Here is a 20,965-nt window from a genome sequence, read left to right on the forward strand (position 1 = left end):
TTCTGATAACAGCTTCAATCTCCTTTATTGTTATTGGTCTGTTCAGATTTTCTACGTCTTCATGGCTCAGTTTTGGGAGCTTGTGTGTGTCCAGAAATTTATCCATTTCCTCCAGATTTTCATACTTTTTGGTATATAGTTGTTTATAGTAGTGTCTAATGATTCCATGTATGAAAAAGGTGATATTACAACTGATTCATCTGAAAATGGATCTTTTAAATTTGTAGTTTTGTTTTTATGCTTTACAGGACATTGAACTACAGTTTTCTCACCTGAAAAAAATATATATATATATGTATATAATCCCTGGGAAGATATATATGTCTTCCCAGGGATTAGTAAGAACTTTGGATGGCTATTTGAGTAAAAATCTAAAATTATTAAAATTCAAAAAGGACTCGAGTTAGTAGGGACTTGAAGATATACTGTCTTAATAAGGAAAATTTAATCCATTTACATTCAAGGTAATTGTTGACAGGTAAGGACTTACTACTGCCATTTTGTTAATTGTCTGGTTGTTATTGTAGGTACTTTCCTTTTTCCTCTCTCGCTCTCTTCTTCTCTTCCTTTGTAGTTTGATGCATTTTTTTTTAATGCTTTCTGTTTTTGTTTTGTTCGTGTAGTATAGATTTTTGCTTTGTGGTTACCATGAGGCCTGCTTCTGTAGATGGGATGCCCCCCAACCTCACTGAGGCTTAATTCCCACTGTAACTGTTGAGGGTGAGAAATCCTATTATGGTAATTGAAAGGCGGAACCTTGAAGAGGTGATTCGATTGTAGGACCATGCTTTAGTGAATGGCTTAATAATGGTGGTCTGAGACATGGTTCAGAGGGCTTTAAAAGGAGAGCGCATCAGGAGTTGTCTCTCTATTCCTCCATTTTCTGCCATGTGAGACCCCTGGGTCACTGTTGCTTCCACCAAGACCCTCATCAGATGCGTTCCCTGAACTTTGAACTTCCTAGCCTCTGAAACTGTATGCAGTAAATTTCATTTTCTTTATAAATTATCCAGTTCCTGGTGTTATAAGCAACAGAAACAGACTAATACACTTGCATAGAACATCCTTCTTCAACATATATCAGTCTATTTCAAGCTAATAACAACGTGACTTTGATCACATATAACAACTCTACACTTTTATTCCCCCTCCCATTTTATGTGTTTGGTGTCAGAATTTACATTATTTTGTAATGTGTATCCTTTAACAATTTTAGTAATAGTTATTAAAACTTTTGCCTTTTTAACCCTCAAATTAAGCATAAGATTGCTTTACACCACTCTTACAGTCCTAGAGAATTCTGAATATGGCTCTATTACTTATACCATTGAATTTTATGCTTTTGTAACTTTTATGTTAATTAGCTGCCTTTTGTTTCAGCTTAAAGAACTCCCTTTAGCAGTTCCTGTAAGGCAAGTCTGGTGGTGATGAAGTCCCTTAGCTTTTATTTGTTTCAGAAAACTTTTATTTCTCTCATTTTGGAAAGACAGCTTTTCTGGATCATGAATTTTTGGTTGGCAGGTTTTTTCCTCTAGCACTTTGAATATATCATCCCACTCTCTCCTGGACTGCAAGATTTCTGCTGAGAAATCCGCTGATAGTCACATTAGGACCCTTTTGTGTGTGATGTGTTTATATCTTGTTGCTCTCAGAATTTTTTCTTTGTTTTTAATTTTTGATAGTTTGGATATTATGTATTTTGGTGAATTCTTCTTTGGGTTGAATTTGATTATAGTCCTCTGTGCTTCCTATACCTGGATGTAGGCATCCTTTCCACGGTTGGGGAAATATTCAGCCATTATTTACTTAAATATACTTTCTGGCCCTTTTTCTCTTTCTTCTCCATGTTGAATTCCTATTATTCATAGGTTAGATCTCTTTTTGTTATTCCATAATTCTCATAGGTAACTTCTTTTTTATCCTTTTTTTCTTTATGCTTCTCTGATTAGATAATTTCAAATGTTCTGTCTTTGAGCTCACTGATTCTTCAGTTTGATTGAGTTTGCTGTTGATGCTTTCTGTTGCATTTTTCAGTTCAGTAATTGTATTCTTCATCTCTAGGATTTCTGTTTTTTATTGTTTCTATTTCTTTGTCAGCCTTCTTGTTTTATTCATTTATTGCCTTCCAAATTTAATTTAATCTTTTATTCATATGTTCTTCTAGTTCACTGACATTTCCTTATGAGGATTATTCTGAATTCTTTGTTTGCCATTTCATAGATCTTTCTCTAGGACGCACTGTTGAAGCTTTGTTAGTTTCTTTTGGAGGTGTCATGATTTCCTGAGTCTTTGTAATCCTGTGTCATTGTGTTGGTATCGGTGCATTTGAGGAGACAGACACTTTTACCAACTTTTACAGGTGTTTTTTTGGCAGGGATAGACCTTTGCTATTTAGCCAGTGTAGGGGCCAGCTGGTAATGACTATAGGCAGGCAAAGCTTGCTTTTGGGTTCTCTAGATGGCTGAGCTGCTGCCTTTGCTCTGAGTTAGGTTGGGGCAGTTGGCTCGGGTGGGGCAGTTGGCTAGGCTGTGCAATCAGGCTGAGCTGCTGGGTGAGCACTGCAGTTGCCTCAGATTTGGCCTGGCCACAGGTTGTATTGCCTGGCTAGGTGGTACTGCTGTTTGAGTTCAGCAGTTGGACAGGGATGCAAGAGGGGCCCCAAGGTTAGGTGGAGTCACTGATGGGGATAGATGGGACCAGTTGCTTTGCTTAGTAGAACTGCATGGTTGAGGTTTTCCTCCTTGCTTATGCAGGGGCTTGGTGCAGGTTTTGAGTTTGTACAGGGTGCTGTTAAACTCCCAGGTGTGGCACAACTAGCTCTGGCTCTTTACTGTAATTTACTGCAATGGTTGTCTCCCTTTCTAGGCAGGGTCTTGGGGTGGGCTTTGAGGTCACACTGAACCCTGTTAAATTCCCAGGTGTGGCACCAACTAGCCCTTGCTCTTTGCTCTAATTCACTGTGTTGGTAATTTTCCTCTCCAGGCACGTCCCAGGGTAGAGTCTGAGGCTGGTTCTAGAGGCTAGCAATCTAGGGAATCAAGCCAAGTAGAATTTCTCTCCACTTCTGTGGAGTAACCAGCTTGGCTTTGTGGTGGGCTGTGCTATTATCTGGAACCTCTGATCGGGCACCACTGTTGGCAAGTACACAGAGCTGCCACCAAGATCCGCTTGCTAGTTTCTGTGGGCTCCGTCTCTTTTCTTTGTTTCTACCTGACCCCAGGTGGTTTAGCTATTCCTTTTCCTCCTGTGTTCCATTTGAGGTGAGACTGGAATGGGTTTCCTTGGAGTCATTTCAGAATGCTAGGGAAGCTAAATGTCTGTCTCTGGTTCTCTTTTCCCTCTGTAGAAACCGTGGTCCCTGGGGCATCCTCTCTGTGTAGCACTGTGCTGACTTGGGGCAGGGGCAATGATCAAAGCAAGAACGTTTCTTTTACCTTTTCCATGCAATTTTTATTTCATTGTTTGGATCATGCAGGTGACTTGGGCTTATTTCCAATTTGGGGGATATTCAGCAAGGTGTTCTTGTCTGCTAGATGAACTTTCTGTGGGGAATAATGAAGCTAAAGACCTCCTATTTTTCCATCTTGATGATGTCACTCTCACATCATAGTTATTGATTTAAAAGTCATCTGTTTTTTTAAAGAAATTAGGAAAATAAATATATAAACATACTTATACATTTGTACACACAATAGTTATGCGTACATACATATACTTTGTGTTTTGTATTTACTATTTCCAGACCTGTTCATTCCTTCTTGTAAATCTAACTTGCCATCTTTTGTCATTTTGCTTTAGCCTGAAGTTTCTTGAGCCTTCTGATAGTGCAGATCTGCTGGCAATGAATTTTTTTTTTTTTTTGGGTTATCTGAAAATACCTGTATTTTGCCTTCATTTCCCTGTTGAGATTCCATATCTGTTCATTCACTGATACCATATTTTTCTTTAATTCTTGTGTGTATATTTCTTTACTTTTTGAAGACACTTATAATAACTGTTCTGAAGTTCTTAACTGCTAAATATAACACCTGTGACCACTTGGCGTTAGTTTCTTTTGACTCTCGTTTTGCTGAATATGGGGCATACTTTCTGCTTCTTTGCTAGTAACTTTTGTTTGAAAACTGGATGTGGTAGATAATATGAGGGTACTTCAAAAGTTTGTGGAAAAATAGAATTGAAAGATAATATAATATGAATCTTTCCATGAACTTTTTGAAACCCCTCATATTATACAAACCTGGATTCTATTTTGTTCTTTTGTAAAGTTATTTCTTTTGTGTATGGGGTGGTTCTTAGTAGGCAGTAAAGCTATAGTTGTGGGTTTTCCATGGTTTCTATTCTCTGAAAATCATTTTAAAAAATCCTCATTGTTATCTGTAGGATTACAGGGTATAATACTCTTCCACCATTGAATTTGTATTTTAATTCCTTGAGGTTGGCTATTTTTCCGATTTCCTACTTTTTATAGTTTCCAATTTCCTGTTAATATTTTCAATGTTGTCTTTTATTTATTTTTTGGTTTTTTGGTGGCTGGCCAGTACAGGATCTGAACCCTTGACCAGCAGCACCATTCTCTTAACCCACTGTGCTAATAGCCAGTTCCTGTCTTTTATTTCTTTAAGTGTAATATGCATAATTGTCTTGTAGTATGTGTCTGATAATTGTGTTATCAGTTTATCTTTATGGCTCTGTTGCTGCTCTCTCATTCATGGTTCCTTATATTCTTACGTCCATGATTATTACTGATATTTGCTGCTTGTTACCCTTAAAAAATTGTACATGATGACTTATTCATATGACATGCCTTCTTCCAGAGAAGGTCTATGCTTGTTCCTTCCAGGTATCTAAGAATACTATCAGTCTGGAAACACTTGAAATTGAATTATTGTCTTTAGTTTGCTTGACCAGCCTAATAAGCAAATTTATACAGCAAATCCATATGATCGTCAGGCTGTTATTACAGTCTCACTTGGTTTGGCCTGGCAATTCCTTTTCCTCTCATCTGACATTCAGTGCTTTCACAATGATTTTTTATACTGTGCATATTTCTCTGCATTTTAGGTTTTAGTTTTAGGGTTTGTCTAGTCTATTCTACCATTTTATCAGAAATTGATGTCCTCCATGTTCTTTAAAATTTTTTCAATTTCAGTAGTCTTTGTAAATGTGAATATTTTACTAAGTAAATTTGTTAGATTTGTGATCAGTATAAAAACACACTAATAACTAACAAAGAATTATTTAACGAATAAAATAAATATGTATTGAATATAATTTTTAAAATAAAGTGACTTTTTTCTGATCACTAAAATGACTTTATACAAAATTGTTGATTGATAGACTCGTCCTGAAGTTCTTTTTCATACTGGTAGAATTTCAGCTGGGTGTTGTAGGATAGATAGAGTACAGCTGAGAAAGGAAGGAGTCAGATTATCTAGGTCAGGGGAACAGCAAGACATTGAGGGGCAGGTGAATATATTTTAAACAAGAGGCATTCAGTAAGGAACTAAGCTGACTAGTTGTTCTTGATAGAAATAGGAAGTATTATAGGATATAGATAAGGTTGGGCTAGGTTCTGAAAATCTTAGAAAACCTGACAAAATTATTTCGAATTGAACAGTGGGAGGCCTAATCTAGAGAGGGGAAAATCAAAGCACCTTTTGAAAGAAATATTCTCCTTTTTAAAAAGAATATTTGTAAGCCATTAAGTTAATCATAATTTCTAGTATGTGCATAAAAACCTGTAGTCCCCACTGTGTACTGCTACCAGGACCCTTTCTGCCTGTACCCTGCCTAAAGCCTTGGTCTCTCTATGTAATAGACCACACTGGCACCCTTTTTTAATGCATTTTTGCTTTTTTTTTGTTGTTAACACAATATGAATAGGTCACCAGTCCTGTTTCCTAATCTAATTTTATTGATTATGTTTTTAGTAGACATATTCTGATAGTTCAACAAGTCTTTGTTAGGTCTTGTTTCCCCTACCAATGTTAATTTTAAAGTCTTTTCTAATGTATTCACTCGTTTTTCAGTAGGAGAGACTGGTACTAACCAGATGCCCTTTTAGACCAGAAACACCTCTTAGGTTTTTAAAGAAACAGTATCTTTATGTGGTTCATCTTTGTAAATCTCCTAGTCATTTGTTCATTTGACAGACGTTTAGTAAAGGCTTTGATTTCCTCTTTATCAAGAGATTTTCATTTCTGGCACAATAATACAAAATGTGTACATCACTTTCTTTTTGTGACCCTTTATCAAGATTTAATTTTTAAAAAGTTTACATATGAATTTGAAGGGTTATAATATTTGACTTCAAAATTGGTTTTTATCTAGCTGTTTTTGGTAGTAGTGCAGCTTAAATTTTATACTGATTATTGCTTATAAAATATTATTTGAATTTTTAAAATTAGTATTTTTCACATAAAGTCCTAAGCAAGCTAAATAATTCATTGGGCTAACTCCCAAACACACACGCAAGTATAGTTATCACGTTATGGTTGAAGTAGTGGGCTATAGAACTAAGGTGGCATGAGTTTTAAATTGTTGCTCTGTTATTAAGTTGGGGTATAAGGTTGGGCAAGTTCATTTCTTTTTATTGGAGCAGGTGATTGATGAGATATTTTTGTATTCAGTGAACTGAGCAAAATTTGGCTTAAAAACAGACAGTAAAATATCCCTCTAGGGAGTAGAGGGAGTAGAGAAAAAATAAAAATAAACAAGGTAAGCTGAAATACCCAATCTTATATCAACTCACATATTCCATTTACCTAATGTCATTTGGTGAGGATTGTGAAGCAAGAATTAGCTCCTTCTCTTCACATTGGGGAAATCCACAAGGCAGCTATTGTAAAACTTCTCAGGTCTAATAGGTAATCTTATGAATTTTTATCAGTAGGAAATATAGTTGGATTATATACACGAAATATAAAACCACACCTAGGAACATGTAAAAATCTTGACCTTTAAAGTTGCATCACCAAGTTCACAACATTGGATGTTTCTAACTTTTTCTACTAATGTTTGTTTGGCATTTAAAATCCTAACATTGGAGAAAATTCTTTCATTAGATCATTTTGGTTTTGTTTGGTTCTATGAACCGGGAAAAGTTGTTCTTAGTTTATTTTAGCAGTAGAACATCTGAGCCAAACTTTTAGTATACCAGTTTTGAGAGGGAGCATATTTTGTAAAACCTGTCTCTGAGGTGACATATTTTAATTTACACTTTCTCAATTTAGGTAATTCAATAGCTAATTAAAAGATTGTTCATTAAGAGGATGTGAGCATGTTTCCGGTTTTTTTTTTTTATCATGGTAAAATACACATAACATAAAATTTACCATCTTGACCATTTTTAAGTGTATAATTCAGTGGTATTAGATACATTCATAATGTTGTATAATGCAACTATCACCACCATCTATCTCCATAACTCTTTTCATCTTGTAAAACTGAAATTCTATACCCAGGGAATAGGAGCTTTTTAATTACTAGTTTACAATCCATAATCAAAAAGTGACATTGATAAAATATTTTATTTTCATTATTTTAGTATAAGCCACCTGTACTTAAGAAGTCAAATTCTCCTGGAACCATGTCATCAGGATCTTCACGGTTACCACAACCAAGCGGCACTAGCAAAAGTGTTGTAGGTAATGAGATCTATAAAATAATTTGATTTTTTAAAAAAGACATTGTTGGTAGGGAAGAGAATCAAGATAGTGGTCTATTCTGGATAATTAAAATACATATTTAATTAAGAAGAGATGTGAAGGATAAGTAATTATTTCTGGGTTAAAAGTAGCTTTCAATAGCTTTTACTTTAGATTTTTTTTTTTTTTTTTTTTTTTTTTTTTAAATTTTTTTTTTTTTTTTTTTTTTTTTTTTAGATTAAATGTCTTTCCTTTTTTGTTTTGATGTATTATCTGTTCAGAACAGTTGGCCAAGTTTTTTCTTCTTTGACCAGTGTTTTTCCCTCCTTTCTACCTTATTAGTTCCTCATACATTTCTTAACTTGACAATTATTCTTAATACACAGATATTTAATGGTTTGAAAAAGATATTGACCACTGAAGTGTACTTTCATTTGTATGTATATTGTAAGAAAGAAATTGAGGATGCTATATGTTGTTTCCTGGAAATTTTTTTTTCTTTTTCTTAATTTCCTTAGTTGGTGACTTGTTTGATTTATGGCCACAAAGAGTATAATGAAAGCAGTGTTTTCCTTGTCAGATGCTCTGTTTTGTGTGAATTTTTCTTTTTCAGAGTGTTGTTGAAAACTAATGCCTTTTTTATTATAAGGTGTGACTTCAGGTAAAGTGTCTTCAGTTAGCAGCTCTTCGGGGAGCAAACTCCAGACCTTATCTCCTTCTCATAAAGCAATTGCAGCCCCTCATGCAGGGTAAGTCTACATTGAATTTAATTTATTAGTGGTATATATTTAAATGATATTAATGTTTTATTTTGTTTAGGTAATTGGCTTTCTCATTAAGCTTCATTTTCTAAATTCATTTGTCTTTTAACATATTTGTGATCATTAACACACTGCTGTTGAGGATCTAAATTAGTACAATTATTTTGGAAAATAATCTAATGTCATTTATCAAAAGCCTTAAAAATATTCATATTTTTTATTGAATAATTTTACTTCTGGGAACCTAGTCTAAGGAAATAATTTGAAATATGGACTTTTTTATAAAAACCATAGTTTATTAAGCACTATGTATCAGGCACTGTGCTAGACATTTTGCATATATTTTTATTAAAACCACCTTACCCCCATAGAAAAAGAGGATCAGAGAAGCAAAGTAATTTGCTCAAAGCCACATAGCTCTTTTTTTTTTTTTTGTCCTTTTTGAGACTGGCCACACTGCACTCAGCCAGTGAGCGCTGTGAGCGCTGTGAGCGCACCGGTCATCCCTATATAGGATCCGAACCCGCAGCGGGAGCGCTGCCACGCTCCCAGCGCCGTACCCTCCCGAGTGTGCCACGGGCTCGGCCCAAAGCCACATAGCTCTTAATAGAAGCAAGATACAAATTGGGGTCTATTTGGTTCTAAACAGTGGACTTACTTCACATGTTTTTATTATAACATAAAAAAATAAAAATCATCCAATGTCTATTTTTGTTTGAATAGTAAAGTACGAAAATTTAAAAAGGGATCCTTTGCAACCATAAATATTTATAAGTTTTAATAAGGTGATTCGGCTATAATGAGAATAATGTAGGATACAAACTCGTGTAGTATGATGGAAATTATAAAAATATGTGTAGACAAAAAGACAAAATATGCTGAAATATTAATAGTGGGTTATTCTTTTCCTTTTATTTATTTTTTTATACTTTCTATAGTTTTATATACATGGCTTTTAATAAAGTATCATAATTAAACTCTCAACAATCTATTTAATATGAGAAAAAATATTGGTAATCCTAGAGATTTTAATATAAGTGCACCTGTTTTTAGAAACATAATTTCTCTTCTGTTTTGATAAACCAGAAAATTAAGGGATTGCCACAGGGCCATTAGAATGAAGGCATATGCCCATATCTTTAAATATTAAGGATACAATTGATTAAGGAAATATAGCAGACATTATTCTCAAGTATTGATTATTTGTGGCTCACATTAATTTTGGTTTTTATGTGGGAAATATATACAAGGGTGTCTATCAAGTGAGAGTAACTGCCTTTTGTTTCCCAACTCAGACTACCTAGAAAGTGCATGACCCAAAAGGAGTTTAATGTAATTATCATTGTAGAAAAAGAAAAATCAATTAACAAGATCTGTTGAGTTGAATGTTTTTTTAATATTGTTGTGCTTCCAAAAAGAGACGGCCTATCTGTAAGAAAGAGACAGGTTATCAGTAGGAAGGTAGTTGAAAAGTAAAAGGTTCTCATCTTCCAGTGGTAAAAAACTGATTTGATTTTTTTTTTTTCTTCTTTACTGTGTTGATTCATTGGAAATTTAAGTGAAGTATAGACATAGCAATTTTTTACCATTAAAAAAAGCCTTTTTTAAACCATATCCCAGGTTATAGTATTTGTTTATAGTGTTGTTTATAGTTTCATTTACAGTTGATTATGAATTGAAAGCCAATATTTTTTAGTACCTCTCCTATCATACTGATAATTTTATCAGTTGGTAATATTAAGTAGTACTGACAATACTCTATTCTTAAATAGGCATGTGAAGCCGGCTGATATAATGAAAAGGGGCACTGACCTTGGAGTTAGGCTTCTTCTGCATACAACTGTGCCACTAAATAGCTATATGACTTTGGGTATATCTCTCCCTGTCATACTCTGATGACATTCAGTGACTCTGCTTATACCTTGTCAACTCATCTGAGAAAATCTGACCAATATTTATATTATCCCTAAGGGAAAATATGCTTTTTACTAACAAGCAAAGATTTTGAGAACAGTAATTTTGTGAGTTGTGCAGTATTTATAATGCCAGGTAGATTAAAAATTTTTGGTTGTTCCACATCATGTTAAACTGTCAGTCATATCTGTTCAAATTCTGATTGTTGATTCTATATAAAGTTTACTACGTGTAAAAGGAGGGTTTCCAACTACTAGAAAGAGTGGTGGTGTTCACTTCTGACCAATATATTACTGTGTTAACTGGAACATTACTGTATGACCATATTAAATTAGAACTAATCACAGCTATCTATTTAGTGGAAGAGTTCATTCCTCTTTTAGAATTGTTAAGGTAATGATTTGTTTGTTTCCCTCGCTAGATAGTCAGCCCCATGGTGGCAGAGACTGTCTGCCTTGCTGACAAATATAACTGCAAAATCTAACAGAACAATGGACATATAGGCACACAATAAATTTTTGGTGAATGAGGGAAAAAATAATGAATTAATAAATTAAATCCCTTATTTGTAAACCTAGTAGCACATCATAGAATTATGTTCCTGGTACAAGTGGAAGAATTACTTGACGTTTGTATGGCAACCATTATTTTCACTTACACAGATGATTCAGGATTGAGTGTAGATGGAATTAAGACATCGGGTTAGCCCAGAAGCAGGCAAAACAACAATGCCCAGGGTCCTAGGAAGGAGCCAAGGGCAGTGCCCCCTCTGCCTGGAAGCAGGAAAGAGAGCATGCCCAGGGTCCTAGGCAGGAGCTGAAGGCAGCCTCCTCCACCCAAGAGAGCATGCAAAAAACACCATTTCTGCGTGGGTGGCCCACCAAAGCCATTATCATAGCCTTGGCTGTCACAAAAGTGACTTGATGCCATGGCAGTCGCCACAACCACTGTGCATTATTTAGATTTTTATAAATTGTGTTTTGTTATTGATCTAGCAATGCCTAAAACAACCTGGAAATGCAGAGCTTGGCTTCTTACGTGATTAACAGTGATCGAAGCTATTGAATTAGGAAACTAACTTTGCCATGGAATTGTGATACTAAATTATCTTTGTAGTACTGATGAATTTAGGATCAAAAGTAGAGGTATAATACATTTTAAAACATTTAATGCCTCAGAGCATCATAACTACAGAGGTTTACGAAGACACAAAATACCACCTGGTAAATCTATCTCCCAGTGTGTTTTCAGAAATCATCTTTTTATTATATCTCACTCTAGTATGTTTGATGCAGTAAGCCAGACTGAATGACATATTTCCTAAGTGAATTCACTCTCATGGTATTAAAAGTAAACAAGACCTTTCCTAGGTTAAAGTTTATTTTGAATCAGGAATAGGTAGATATTGTTGCCAAATATTTCTTAAAATGTTTATTCAGTTATGAACGTTTTGAAACAGTGTCAACCTATTCCTGATTTAAAATAGGCCTTTGAATTGTGCATGCGCACGCGCGCGCGTGCGCGCGCACACACACACACACACACACACACACACACACACACACACAAACTGATTTGAATTTTATAACACAGGTATATGGTACTAATCCTCTTTGGAAACTATAGCTAAAATACCAAATTTCAGAGATTCCAGTAAATTCCAATCGCTATTGATATGTAGCTTATTTTGGCCTTTCAGTTAGGTTTTCAGAATCTGAAAATATTGGCAATTTTCTCATATATATAAAATATATAATATTTCCATTAAATAATTACCCTTTAGATTTTTATTGCATTCTACACATCTCCTTTCTCAAATTGAACTTTGTTGTTTCACAGGTAAGATTCAAATACTTATATTAGAGGAATATGTTTTTAAAATGTAGTTTAAAATTTTCTAAATTTTAATTTAAGTAACTTTTTTCTGAGAAAGATATTTTATTTCTTATTCGCAAATTCATAGCTGCCTTTTGTAAGATAAATACTGTTTGGAACAATAATGCTTTGATAATTGTTAATGATTCAAAGAAAAATCTGATTAAAATTTCAAATAGGTGAATTTTCTAGTAATTTTTCACATATTGAAAAAAAATCAAATTTTAGTCTTAATTATTTTAGGAATTATGATATATGTAGATAAAATGAAGGCAGTTTTTTATATTTTAAATCCTAATGTAAACACTGTCACCTACAGAGTATTAATGTCAATTTTTAAAACAAAATGCCTGCTGTGTATAGGCTACTGAAAGAGCATAAAAATGTATATAATGTGTCCCTCCTCAGATACCTTTATAATCTAGAAAGATGAACAGATTCTTTTTAGGCTCTAAGCTCCATACGAAGAAGCATTGGGTCTGTTTTATTTCCCCAGAATGTAGCACAGTGCCTGAGACATAGTAGGTGTTCAGGGTTTATTGAATTAGTAAATGAGTGGAAAAATGAATGAGCAAACACACATCCTTAAAAAAAGTATACTTTAAGTTAATAAGCAGTGATGTGTAATTCAGTATTCACTTGAAATAGTTTTCATAATTTAATTTTCCCTGCTCTCTACTATGAATTGGTTGATGATGGTATATATGATTTGATTATTTGGTTTATGTAAAACGAGAAAAAAACCTATAAACCTGCAGTTTGTCCTATTGTCCTCTAGATGGAGATTCTTTCTACTTTTGGTTAAAAAAAAGAAAAATAGAAAACTTCAAATGACACGGTCACTTAACATTTTTACATGTCATTTTTAGAATTGCCACCCATTTTTTTTCACCTAGGGTCACATTTTGCTTTTCTCTAAGTAAATTTCAGAAATAAACTCATGTTGGGCTGGCCCGGTGGCGCACTGGAGAGTGCGCAGCTTGGGAGTGCGGCGGCGCTCCCGCCGAGGGTTCGGATCCCATGTGGAGACCGGTTCCCGCTCACTGGCTGAGCGCGGTGCGGGTGCAGCACCGAGGGTTGCGATCCCGTTGCCGGTCAGTAAAAAAAGATAAAAAGGAAAAAAAAAAAAGAAGGCTTTTGTATCTGATCTTGGAGAGAAGATTGCACAAGATTATAGGAGGGTGAAATAAACTCATGTTTTGTTAGAAAGCCAGATGGTACACAGATGTAAATTTTAAAAGACAGGGAAAATCATAAAATAATGAAGAAAAAAGAGGAAGATTCTATGAATTCAGAGAAGGAGAAAAGTTACATTATTTGTGAATAAGAACTTGCACTTTACTTCTACCTTCACAAATTTTCTTTGAAACAGTTGTTGTCCTTCCTAAGTTTCTTCATTGATTCTGTTGCCCTACCATGTATGAATGTGGCATTTGTTTGGATGTGCATCAAAACTATCAGGGTAGCCTGCAGAGTCAGAGTTTTCAGATCTGATAGTGGACATTGTATGAACTCTGAGGATTCTTTTTGACATTACTTCTCACTCTGGCAGTCAGATAATTCAGGGCTTTTGGGGGATGGATTTCTGATGAATCACTTTGTCTTTTTCAAGAAAAACTCTTTATATAAAGAAACAAACAATAGCAATCTCCTTATGGGTACACCTTTATATATTTTAATAGTAAGATGGACAAATTAGGCCCTCCACTTCGAACTGGAAGAAATGTGCAAAGGTTGTATGACAGTGATACAAAATCAGACAGTGCCGTCAAAAGACATGAGTTATTACCCATTTACAAGTAAGTATTTGTAACTCAGTTTGGTTAATCTTTTTCAGATATTTCCTTAAAGGCTTTATATAACAGAATACTATAACTTTTACCTTCCTGTACTTAAAAAAAAAAGCTTAATAATTTTTAAGCTCAAAAATACTAAATAATCCTTTAGGATTTAAAACATTTTGATTTTTGGTGAACATTTCTATTGTCCTAAATAAAGTTGGTTTTAGATCATACACTTTATTCCATTAAATATTAGTTTTTAGAGGATTTAAATAGCAGTCACCTTTAACAATTGTTTTTATGAAGCCTGCCTTTAAAGAGTAGTAGTTTTAAAAAGAAGAGTATGGGAAAAATTATCATATTTATCATATAATATTGCTATATTATCTTTTAGTCAAGTAGATGATGAGTTAGTATTAAAAAGCCAGAAAAATGAAGATCTTTGAACACATTCAATCTAGGGATCCTTAATCTTTTTGTTAGATGGTTATAAATTCCACATGAAACAGCGAAAGGATTATGACACTGCCAAATACCTCCTCTCGATTCTGACCTACCTGACTGAGAAGTTTGGCAGTGGCAGTCATTTTGAAACTACAGCATGAGGTTTTCTAATTGGGCCTCAATACCAACTCTAGCTCTTGTTTCAAATGATGAATATAGAGCCTAATTAATTAATTTACTTGTTTAAGTTGAAAAGTATATTATTAAAAAGAGTTAACTTAGTTAACTTTTAAACCAATGCCTACTACAACATTGTGCTTACTGGGTATTATGAAAAGTAATAATAAATTTAACTAGATATATAATAAAATAAAGATGGAAGAAGGTTTTAAGATACTAGCAACAGCCTGTTAATTTTAAGTAGAGATAAATTCTAGAAGGAAGACTTTGTGCCCTGAACGATTTTTCTTTGCACTGCTATAGTCTATACCCTCTGAAGCAAATCTCAAAGAAACACTGACTGGCAGTGAGATAGATTAAGTGCATTTCCAAAACTAACCCTTTTATTATTGGAGCCGTAGCAGACAGATTCCAGAATAGAATAAGGGTAACATTCAGACCCTGGCCAGGAAGAAAAATGTGTTGAGTGTGTGAGACTGGGGCAACATGTTTTTTAAGTACCAGTCAAGATGATGATTCTTCCCAATCTCTTAAGAATGGGTCTTAACATTCAAAATGTTACTAAAAATAAATAACAGACATTTAATATGGCAGCTGTTGTTGATACTAATTTTTCTCTGGATATATTTTGAACAATTTTATTGATATGGTAAAATTATGTATATGTATTCTTGGGTGTTTGTATCATCTGTGTATGTCATGTACATACGATATGAAGGTTATAGGATTTCTAACAAGACTGTTCTAAGCCAAAAAAGAAAAAGGGAAGTGCCCTTACTAGCCCTCTTATGACTGTCACTGGAGGAATGCCATTCTTTGACAATGATTTTTTTTAGGGACTAAATTTTTAGAAAGGCACTATAGTAGTAGTACTGCAGTACTCCTAAAGAAGCTATACAAAAGTAGAGTAGAATAAACCTCATGGATGGACTTAGGATGAACATTTGAAGAGGTCCAAGGCATCCTATTTATGCACCTAGGTGATTCTTTGCTTGTTAACATTTAGAAGTAATTTAAAGTAGTAATTCCTCAAAGCAAACACTTTTTGAATGGTAGCATTGCATATTGAATATGAGATTGTAACACAACCCTCTTAAGTTCGAGCTCAAGTACTTCTCTGGCCACATAATAACTCTGCAACTTACATATCACCGAACACAAGTTTCTTCAACTTTGAAATGGTAATAATACCTTCTGAGATTTTGGCGAAGATTAAATGAAGTGAAGTATGTGTGGTATGTGGCTCCATATTTGACATATAATGGGGGTTTGAAAAATAGTAAATGTTGTCATTACCTGCATGTATGTTGGAAGTAGCTATTTACAATTTTAGAAGACCCTTTCCAGTGTTACTATATGAGTAGGAAGAATTTCAGCCAAAGTTTAAGAACTTCTAATCTAAAGGAAATTTTAAAAATATTCTGCTCATTCATATAACACAACATTGTGTACCTGTGAAATGAAAAGATTTAACTAAATCTCTAAAGGGCAGGGAGGAACTAAACTAATGCTTTACTGAACATCTGAACTCTGGCTCTGCAACGTACTAGGTGTTACCTTGGGTAAGTTACTTAAGGGCTTTTTGCCTCAATTGCCTCATCTGTGAAATGGAATTATTAATCCTACCTACTTTATAGGATTATTAGGATTAAATAAATTTGTATATGTAATACAGTTAGCAGTGTATTTGGCAATGAAGTAAGCACGAAGTAAGTTATATAAATGTTAACTTGTAGTGATAGCAGTAGTAATAATATTACCTGTATATATCATCATCAACTATGCTAATTGTTCATATAAATTGCAATTTATATCTCATAACTTTCCTTTAAGTGATTATTAGTTTATAAATGAGGAAACTCAGATAAGTTGACCACAATTATAAACTTGGTCAGTAGCAGCTGGCATTCAAATAAAGATTCATCTGAATCCAAAATCCTGTAATTGTAGTGTTATATCATCATTTAGCTTTCTAAGCTTTCTTTGATTCCTGAAGTTTCAAAATGGGAATTTAGTGATGATCCAACCCAAAGTCCCTGTGATACCACCAGACTGTGTAGTTGGTGAAATTAAATCTTTAAAGGGAAAATTATATTAACCCATTTATTTTAGTCACTGTTTCCAGGAACTTTCATAAATTGAATATTATCCTTTAAATGGTTAGCCAATGTACCCCCCCCCCCCCCCCCCATCTCATATGTTTAGGCTAATAATAAAACTTGTTTAATGTATATTTAAGTTATTCATGGCACTTAACAAAACACATCTATGTCTTCTGGGAGCTATAAATTTTGACTTTTTAAGAAAACTTGAAGCCTTTCAGGATGATTAACGTAAATTTCATGTAAAGTATATACACATATTTTAATTGGTTTTGTCTGCTATCCAGATAGTATTAGTAAATGCAAAATGCTTTGGTTTAATTTAGTATTAACTATGCTTTGTTTTCAGATTTAAAATAATAATTTGGATTTTAATCTTTTGAACTTCTCTGCAGCTTCTAATTATTTTTCTAATCCTGCAAATAGGCAATTTGAGAAACAAATGCTACTATTCAATACTTTTTTATTATGCCATTTCTTTCTCTCTTCTAGAGCTAACATCAAATCTCGAAATTCCACACCACCTAGTTTGGCAAGAAATCCCACCTCTGGTGTGCTTACAAACAAAAGAAAAACATATACTGAGAGCTACATAGCCAGGTATGTTTATCTCTACTATCCTAATAACTAAAATAAAAATGAACGTTTGTAGTTTTCCAAGGACCATGTACAAAAATAGATAACAAGCTATTTATAGGAAATTTGATTTTTCCTTTGTTATATGATTTAATCTGGCTTTTAAGTCTTTGTACATGAAAAAAATAGTTTGGGCATAAATAATATTTTCCTGTACCTTGTAGTTATTGTTGTAAATGCCCAAATACAATTTGTTCAGTTCTCTGGATCCATTTTGGGGTTCGTGTCTTAATTTTAACTGCAACTTATTTTTACCTCTATAAATGGAATAATATTTATCTTTATAAATGGAATGATAGACCCTTTGAACAACTGCTGTTATAATTTTCAGCAACATTTTAATGTTTAGGCATGTCCTTTGAGGTGATTATCCACATACTTCCCTTTCTAATTTGTCACAATATTTACTCAACTTTGGCCTTCACTGTTCAAAAACATATTGAACTCATCTCAGTTATAGATTTTTTTGGTATATATCCCAACTTACTCCAAAAATTTTTAAGGCAAGATACATAAATCCACAAAGTGCACTAAGATATAATATTTTTTTAAATGGAAGAACAGAGAAAAAGGAAAAAATGAGAATTAAAAGGTAATGAAAACAGGAATGAAGTTAGTTCATAAAATATGTGCCATAAGACTCAGTATATAGGGTAGCCCTGGGGCACAAATTGGGCCCTAAGCTTTGTAGCAGCCAGAACACAGGAGAAGATAGTAGTTATATGATTCATGATGTCTAAAAAAGAAAAACAAATCAGTTTCTCTAGGAAAGTACACCTAGTTTTGAAGCTTTAAACATTCTCCCATGGATTCTCATAAAGAGGGCAGTGGATGATGTAATAGATAATTTCTTAATCAACATCCCTATTGTAAATATGGAAATGATTTCATAGGGTGTTTTCTTAAGGTGGCCCCAAGGTAGGCGAATAACATGACATCTTATGATTCACCAAAATGCTGTGACGTGTGTGTTATGTGTAAGTATATATATTGTCTGGTTTTGTTATAAGTATATAACATATCCAGCTATCCATTATTCTGATTTAATCCAGGATAGGTTTTCAAGTATCTAAGATACTAGTTCACAATCTTGGTTGTCCACCATAATCACCTGTGGAACTTTCATGTTAAAAACTTAACATGTCCAGGTCCCTCCCAGAGATTTTGATTTCTTTGATTTGGAGAGTGGGGATATGGGTATCTGCCATTCAGAAAGATTTAAGAGTGGTGTTTATGCACAGCAAGGGAAGAACCATAGAGCAGTAGATGAATTGCTATATTCTTTAATAAATAGTCTTTATATTTACCTATATTCTTTAATAAAAGTTGTCTCTGCTGAGGTTTTGATACATGTTAAATATCAAAAAAACTAGCATATGTTTCTTGGAGGTCCAGAGCATGATTGTACTATGTTGTATATATGTGGGGACATATATTTTGAATCAGGATTGAGTGTAGGATTAACATTCTCTTATGAAAAGGGAAAACTTAATAAGTATATATGCACATATGTAATAATATGCTTGAATAAAAGGATCATCTTATCTTTCCAAAGAGGTGGAAAAAAGTGCCAACAGGCATGGACAAAAATCACACTAAGAAATAAGTTTGCATTTTTTTTTTTTTTTTTTTTTAAATAATTGATGTCTGATGGGAAGCCCAGAGACTTGCTCACTTGACTTCCCCTTATGGCTGTACTTCCCATCCCAGATATAAATAAAATAATGATAACAGGTGAAGAAATTAGAGATTTCTTTTTCTGGAAATATGATAGACTATATATCCTTAAAAACCCTTCCACTAAAAATACCTAGAAATGCAGGATAAAATAGAACAAACATTCTTTTGAATGCACAGCTGAGCTCTCAGAAGAGTAAGGGAAACTTCTATGGGACAAAAATGTAGAGGAATCTAGAGGTCAGACTTGTTGATTAACCTTGACATTGCAACTACATTTGAGGTTTTCACAGGTCTTCACAGTCTAGAGGCTTAGGTTTTAATGTCACTGTGGGAGAGAACAGCTGATTTCTTGAACTTGTCCAAAGTGGAGCATTAGAAACTCACCTTTCCCTTCTCCTCCTCCATCCCCCATGTCTCTTGCTCTAATCAAGGACCCTTGAAATGTCCACCAAGGGGTCATCTTAGGCTCAGCTAGAAAAACTGAACGTGACAGTATGGTATACTTGGCATTGGAATTATTTACAGGAAATATGAAATGATAGCAGGGCAGCATCCGGCATTTCATTTCCATGGGAGCCCTTGCAGCAGTCTTGGAGCTACTCTTCTTTGGCCCTTCAAGTGATGGCTTAGTTGCAAGAGAACTAGATCTCATAAGTGGGTATAGGGACAATTTAATTAGAAATTTCACATCCCAAAAGGTAACCATTATCTCTTATAACAGTCTCATTGCTTTCAGGTTGTCTTGAGGGCTATGTCCAGTTCCAGGGGACTACCTGCAAGCATTGTTGCCTGGAAACACAGCTGGCATTCCACCTTTATTAGGATTTTATTAAACAGCACAAAAAATGTTATTACAAATTCAAATTTGTTCTTAGAAAAGGAGAAAGGATTTTGTTAACCCTTTCTCGTAATACTCAAAGGGTTATCCCTCAGTGAAAGGAGGGAGTTATCAAAAAAAAAAAAAAAGCAGTGCCTATAACTTAAAATACTGAAATCATCAGATACTACTTATAAAATAAGTCTATGAATTATTTAAAAAGAGGTAAGAGAGGGAATTGAAATTATTAACAGTGACAGTATACTGTCACAAAAAGATAAGGGGACCTTTGCAAAAGAACCAAGTAGAGCTTCTCAATATAAGAGCAAAAAAAAAAAAAACCTCAGAAGATGATTTATTTTAGAATAGACAGAGCTGAAGAGAAGAGTGAACTAAAAGATAGATTTAAAGACATTATCTGGAATGTACCCCTGAGAGAAAGAGATGGAAGATATGTAGGAGATTAAATAGCATGGATGGTAAAAAGATTTATTCAGAGGACAGAAGAAAATAGAGTGAGAGATGGCATTTGAAGAATTAATATTTCAGGATAATAATCCTGAGGAATATCTCAGAATTAATAAAAAAAAAAAAAAGGTTCCTAAGAATCAAGTACAACCACCATCCAAGGAGGATAAATAAAACAAAAACAATATGTAAATGCATTGTAATGAAACCTGATAAGCAAAGACAGTGAGATCTTAAAAGCAGCCAGAGAAAAAAGGATATTACTTATATGACATTAGGATTGCCCAGATAATACATAGCTCATTTGTAACACTTGGTGCCAAAAGAGAATGGAATAAATACATTAAGGGTGCTGAGAGAAAACAGCTGCTCACCCTGGATTGCATATCAACTATACCAGTGGTTCTCAAACTTCAGTACGCATCAGAATCACCTGGAGGAGCAATTGAAACACAGATTGTTGGCCCTTCCCCAAAATATCTCATTCAGTAGGTCGGGGGTGGGGCACACATTTTGCATTTATAGCAAGTTCTGAGATGATGCAACATCATTTTGTGAACCACTGAATTAAACTATTCCAAGAATGAGAGTGAAATAAAGCTATTTTCAGACCAAAAATATTGAGGAAATTTATCATCTATAGCCCTCATTCAAAGACCGT

General features: G+C 34.1%; 1 protein-coding gene across 1 annotated transcript in view; it reads left to right on the forward strand.

The window, feature by feature from the left end:
* ZC2HC1A (zinc finger, C2HC-type containing 1A) overlaps nucleotides 1-20,965 on the forward strand; it is a 43,377-nt gene that overhangs the window by 16,092 nt on the left and 6,320 nt on the right. Inside the window, exons 6-8 of the mRNA XM_008576310.1 lie at nucleotides 7,547-7,646; nucleotides 8,296-8,395; nucleotides 17,196-17,303. Of these exons, the coding sequence (XP_008574532.1) occupies nucleotides 7,547-7,646; nucleotides 8,296-8,395; nucleotides 17,196-17,303 (308 nt within the window). The remainder of the gene's footprint in view (nucleotides 1-7,546; nucleotides 7,647-8,295; nucleotides 8,396-17,195; nucleotides 17,304-20,965) is intronic.

This window comes from Galeopterus variegatus, unplaced genomic scaffold (genome assembly GCF_000696425.1).
Source record: "Galeopterus variegatus unplaced genomic scaffold, G_variegatus-3.0.2 Scaffold61, whole genome shotgun sequence".
In the NCBI taxonomy this organism is placed as follows: Eukaryota; Metazoa; Chordata; class Mammalia; order Dermoptera; family Cynocephalidae; genus Galeopterus; species Galeopterus variegatus.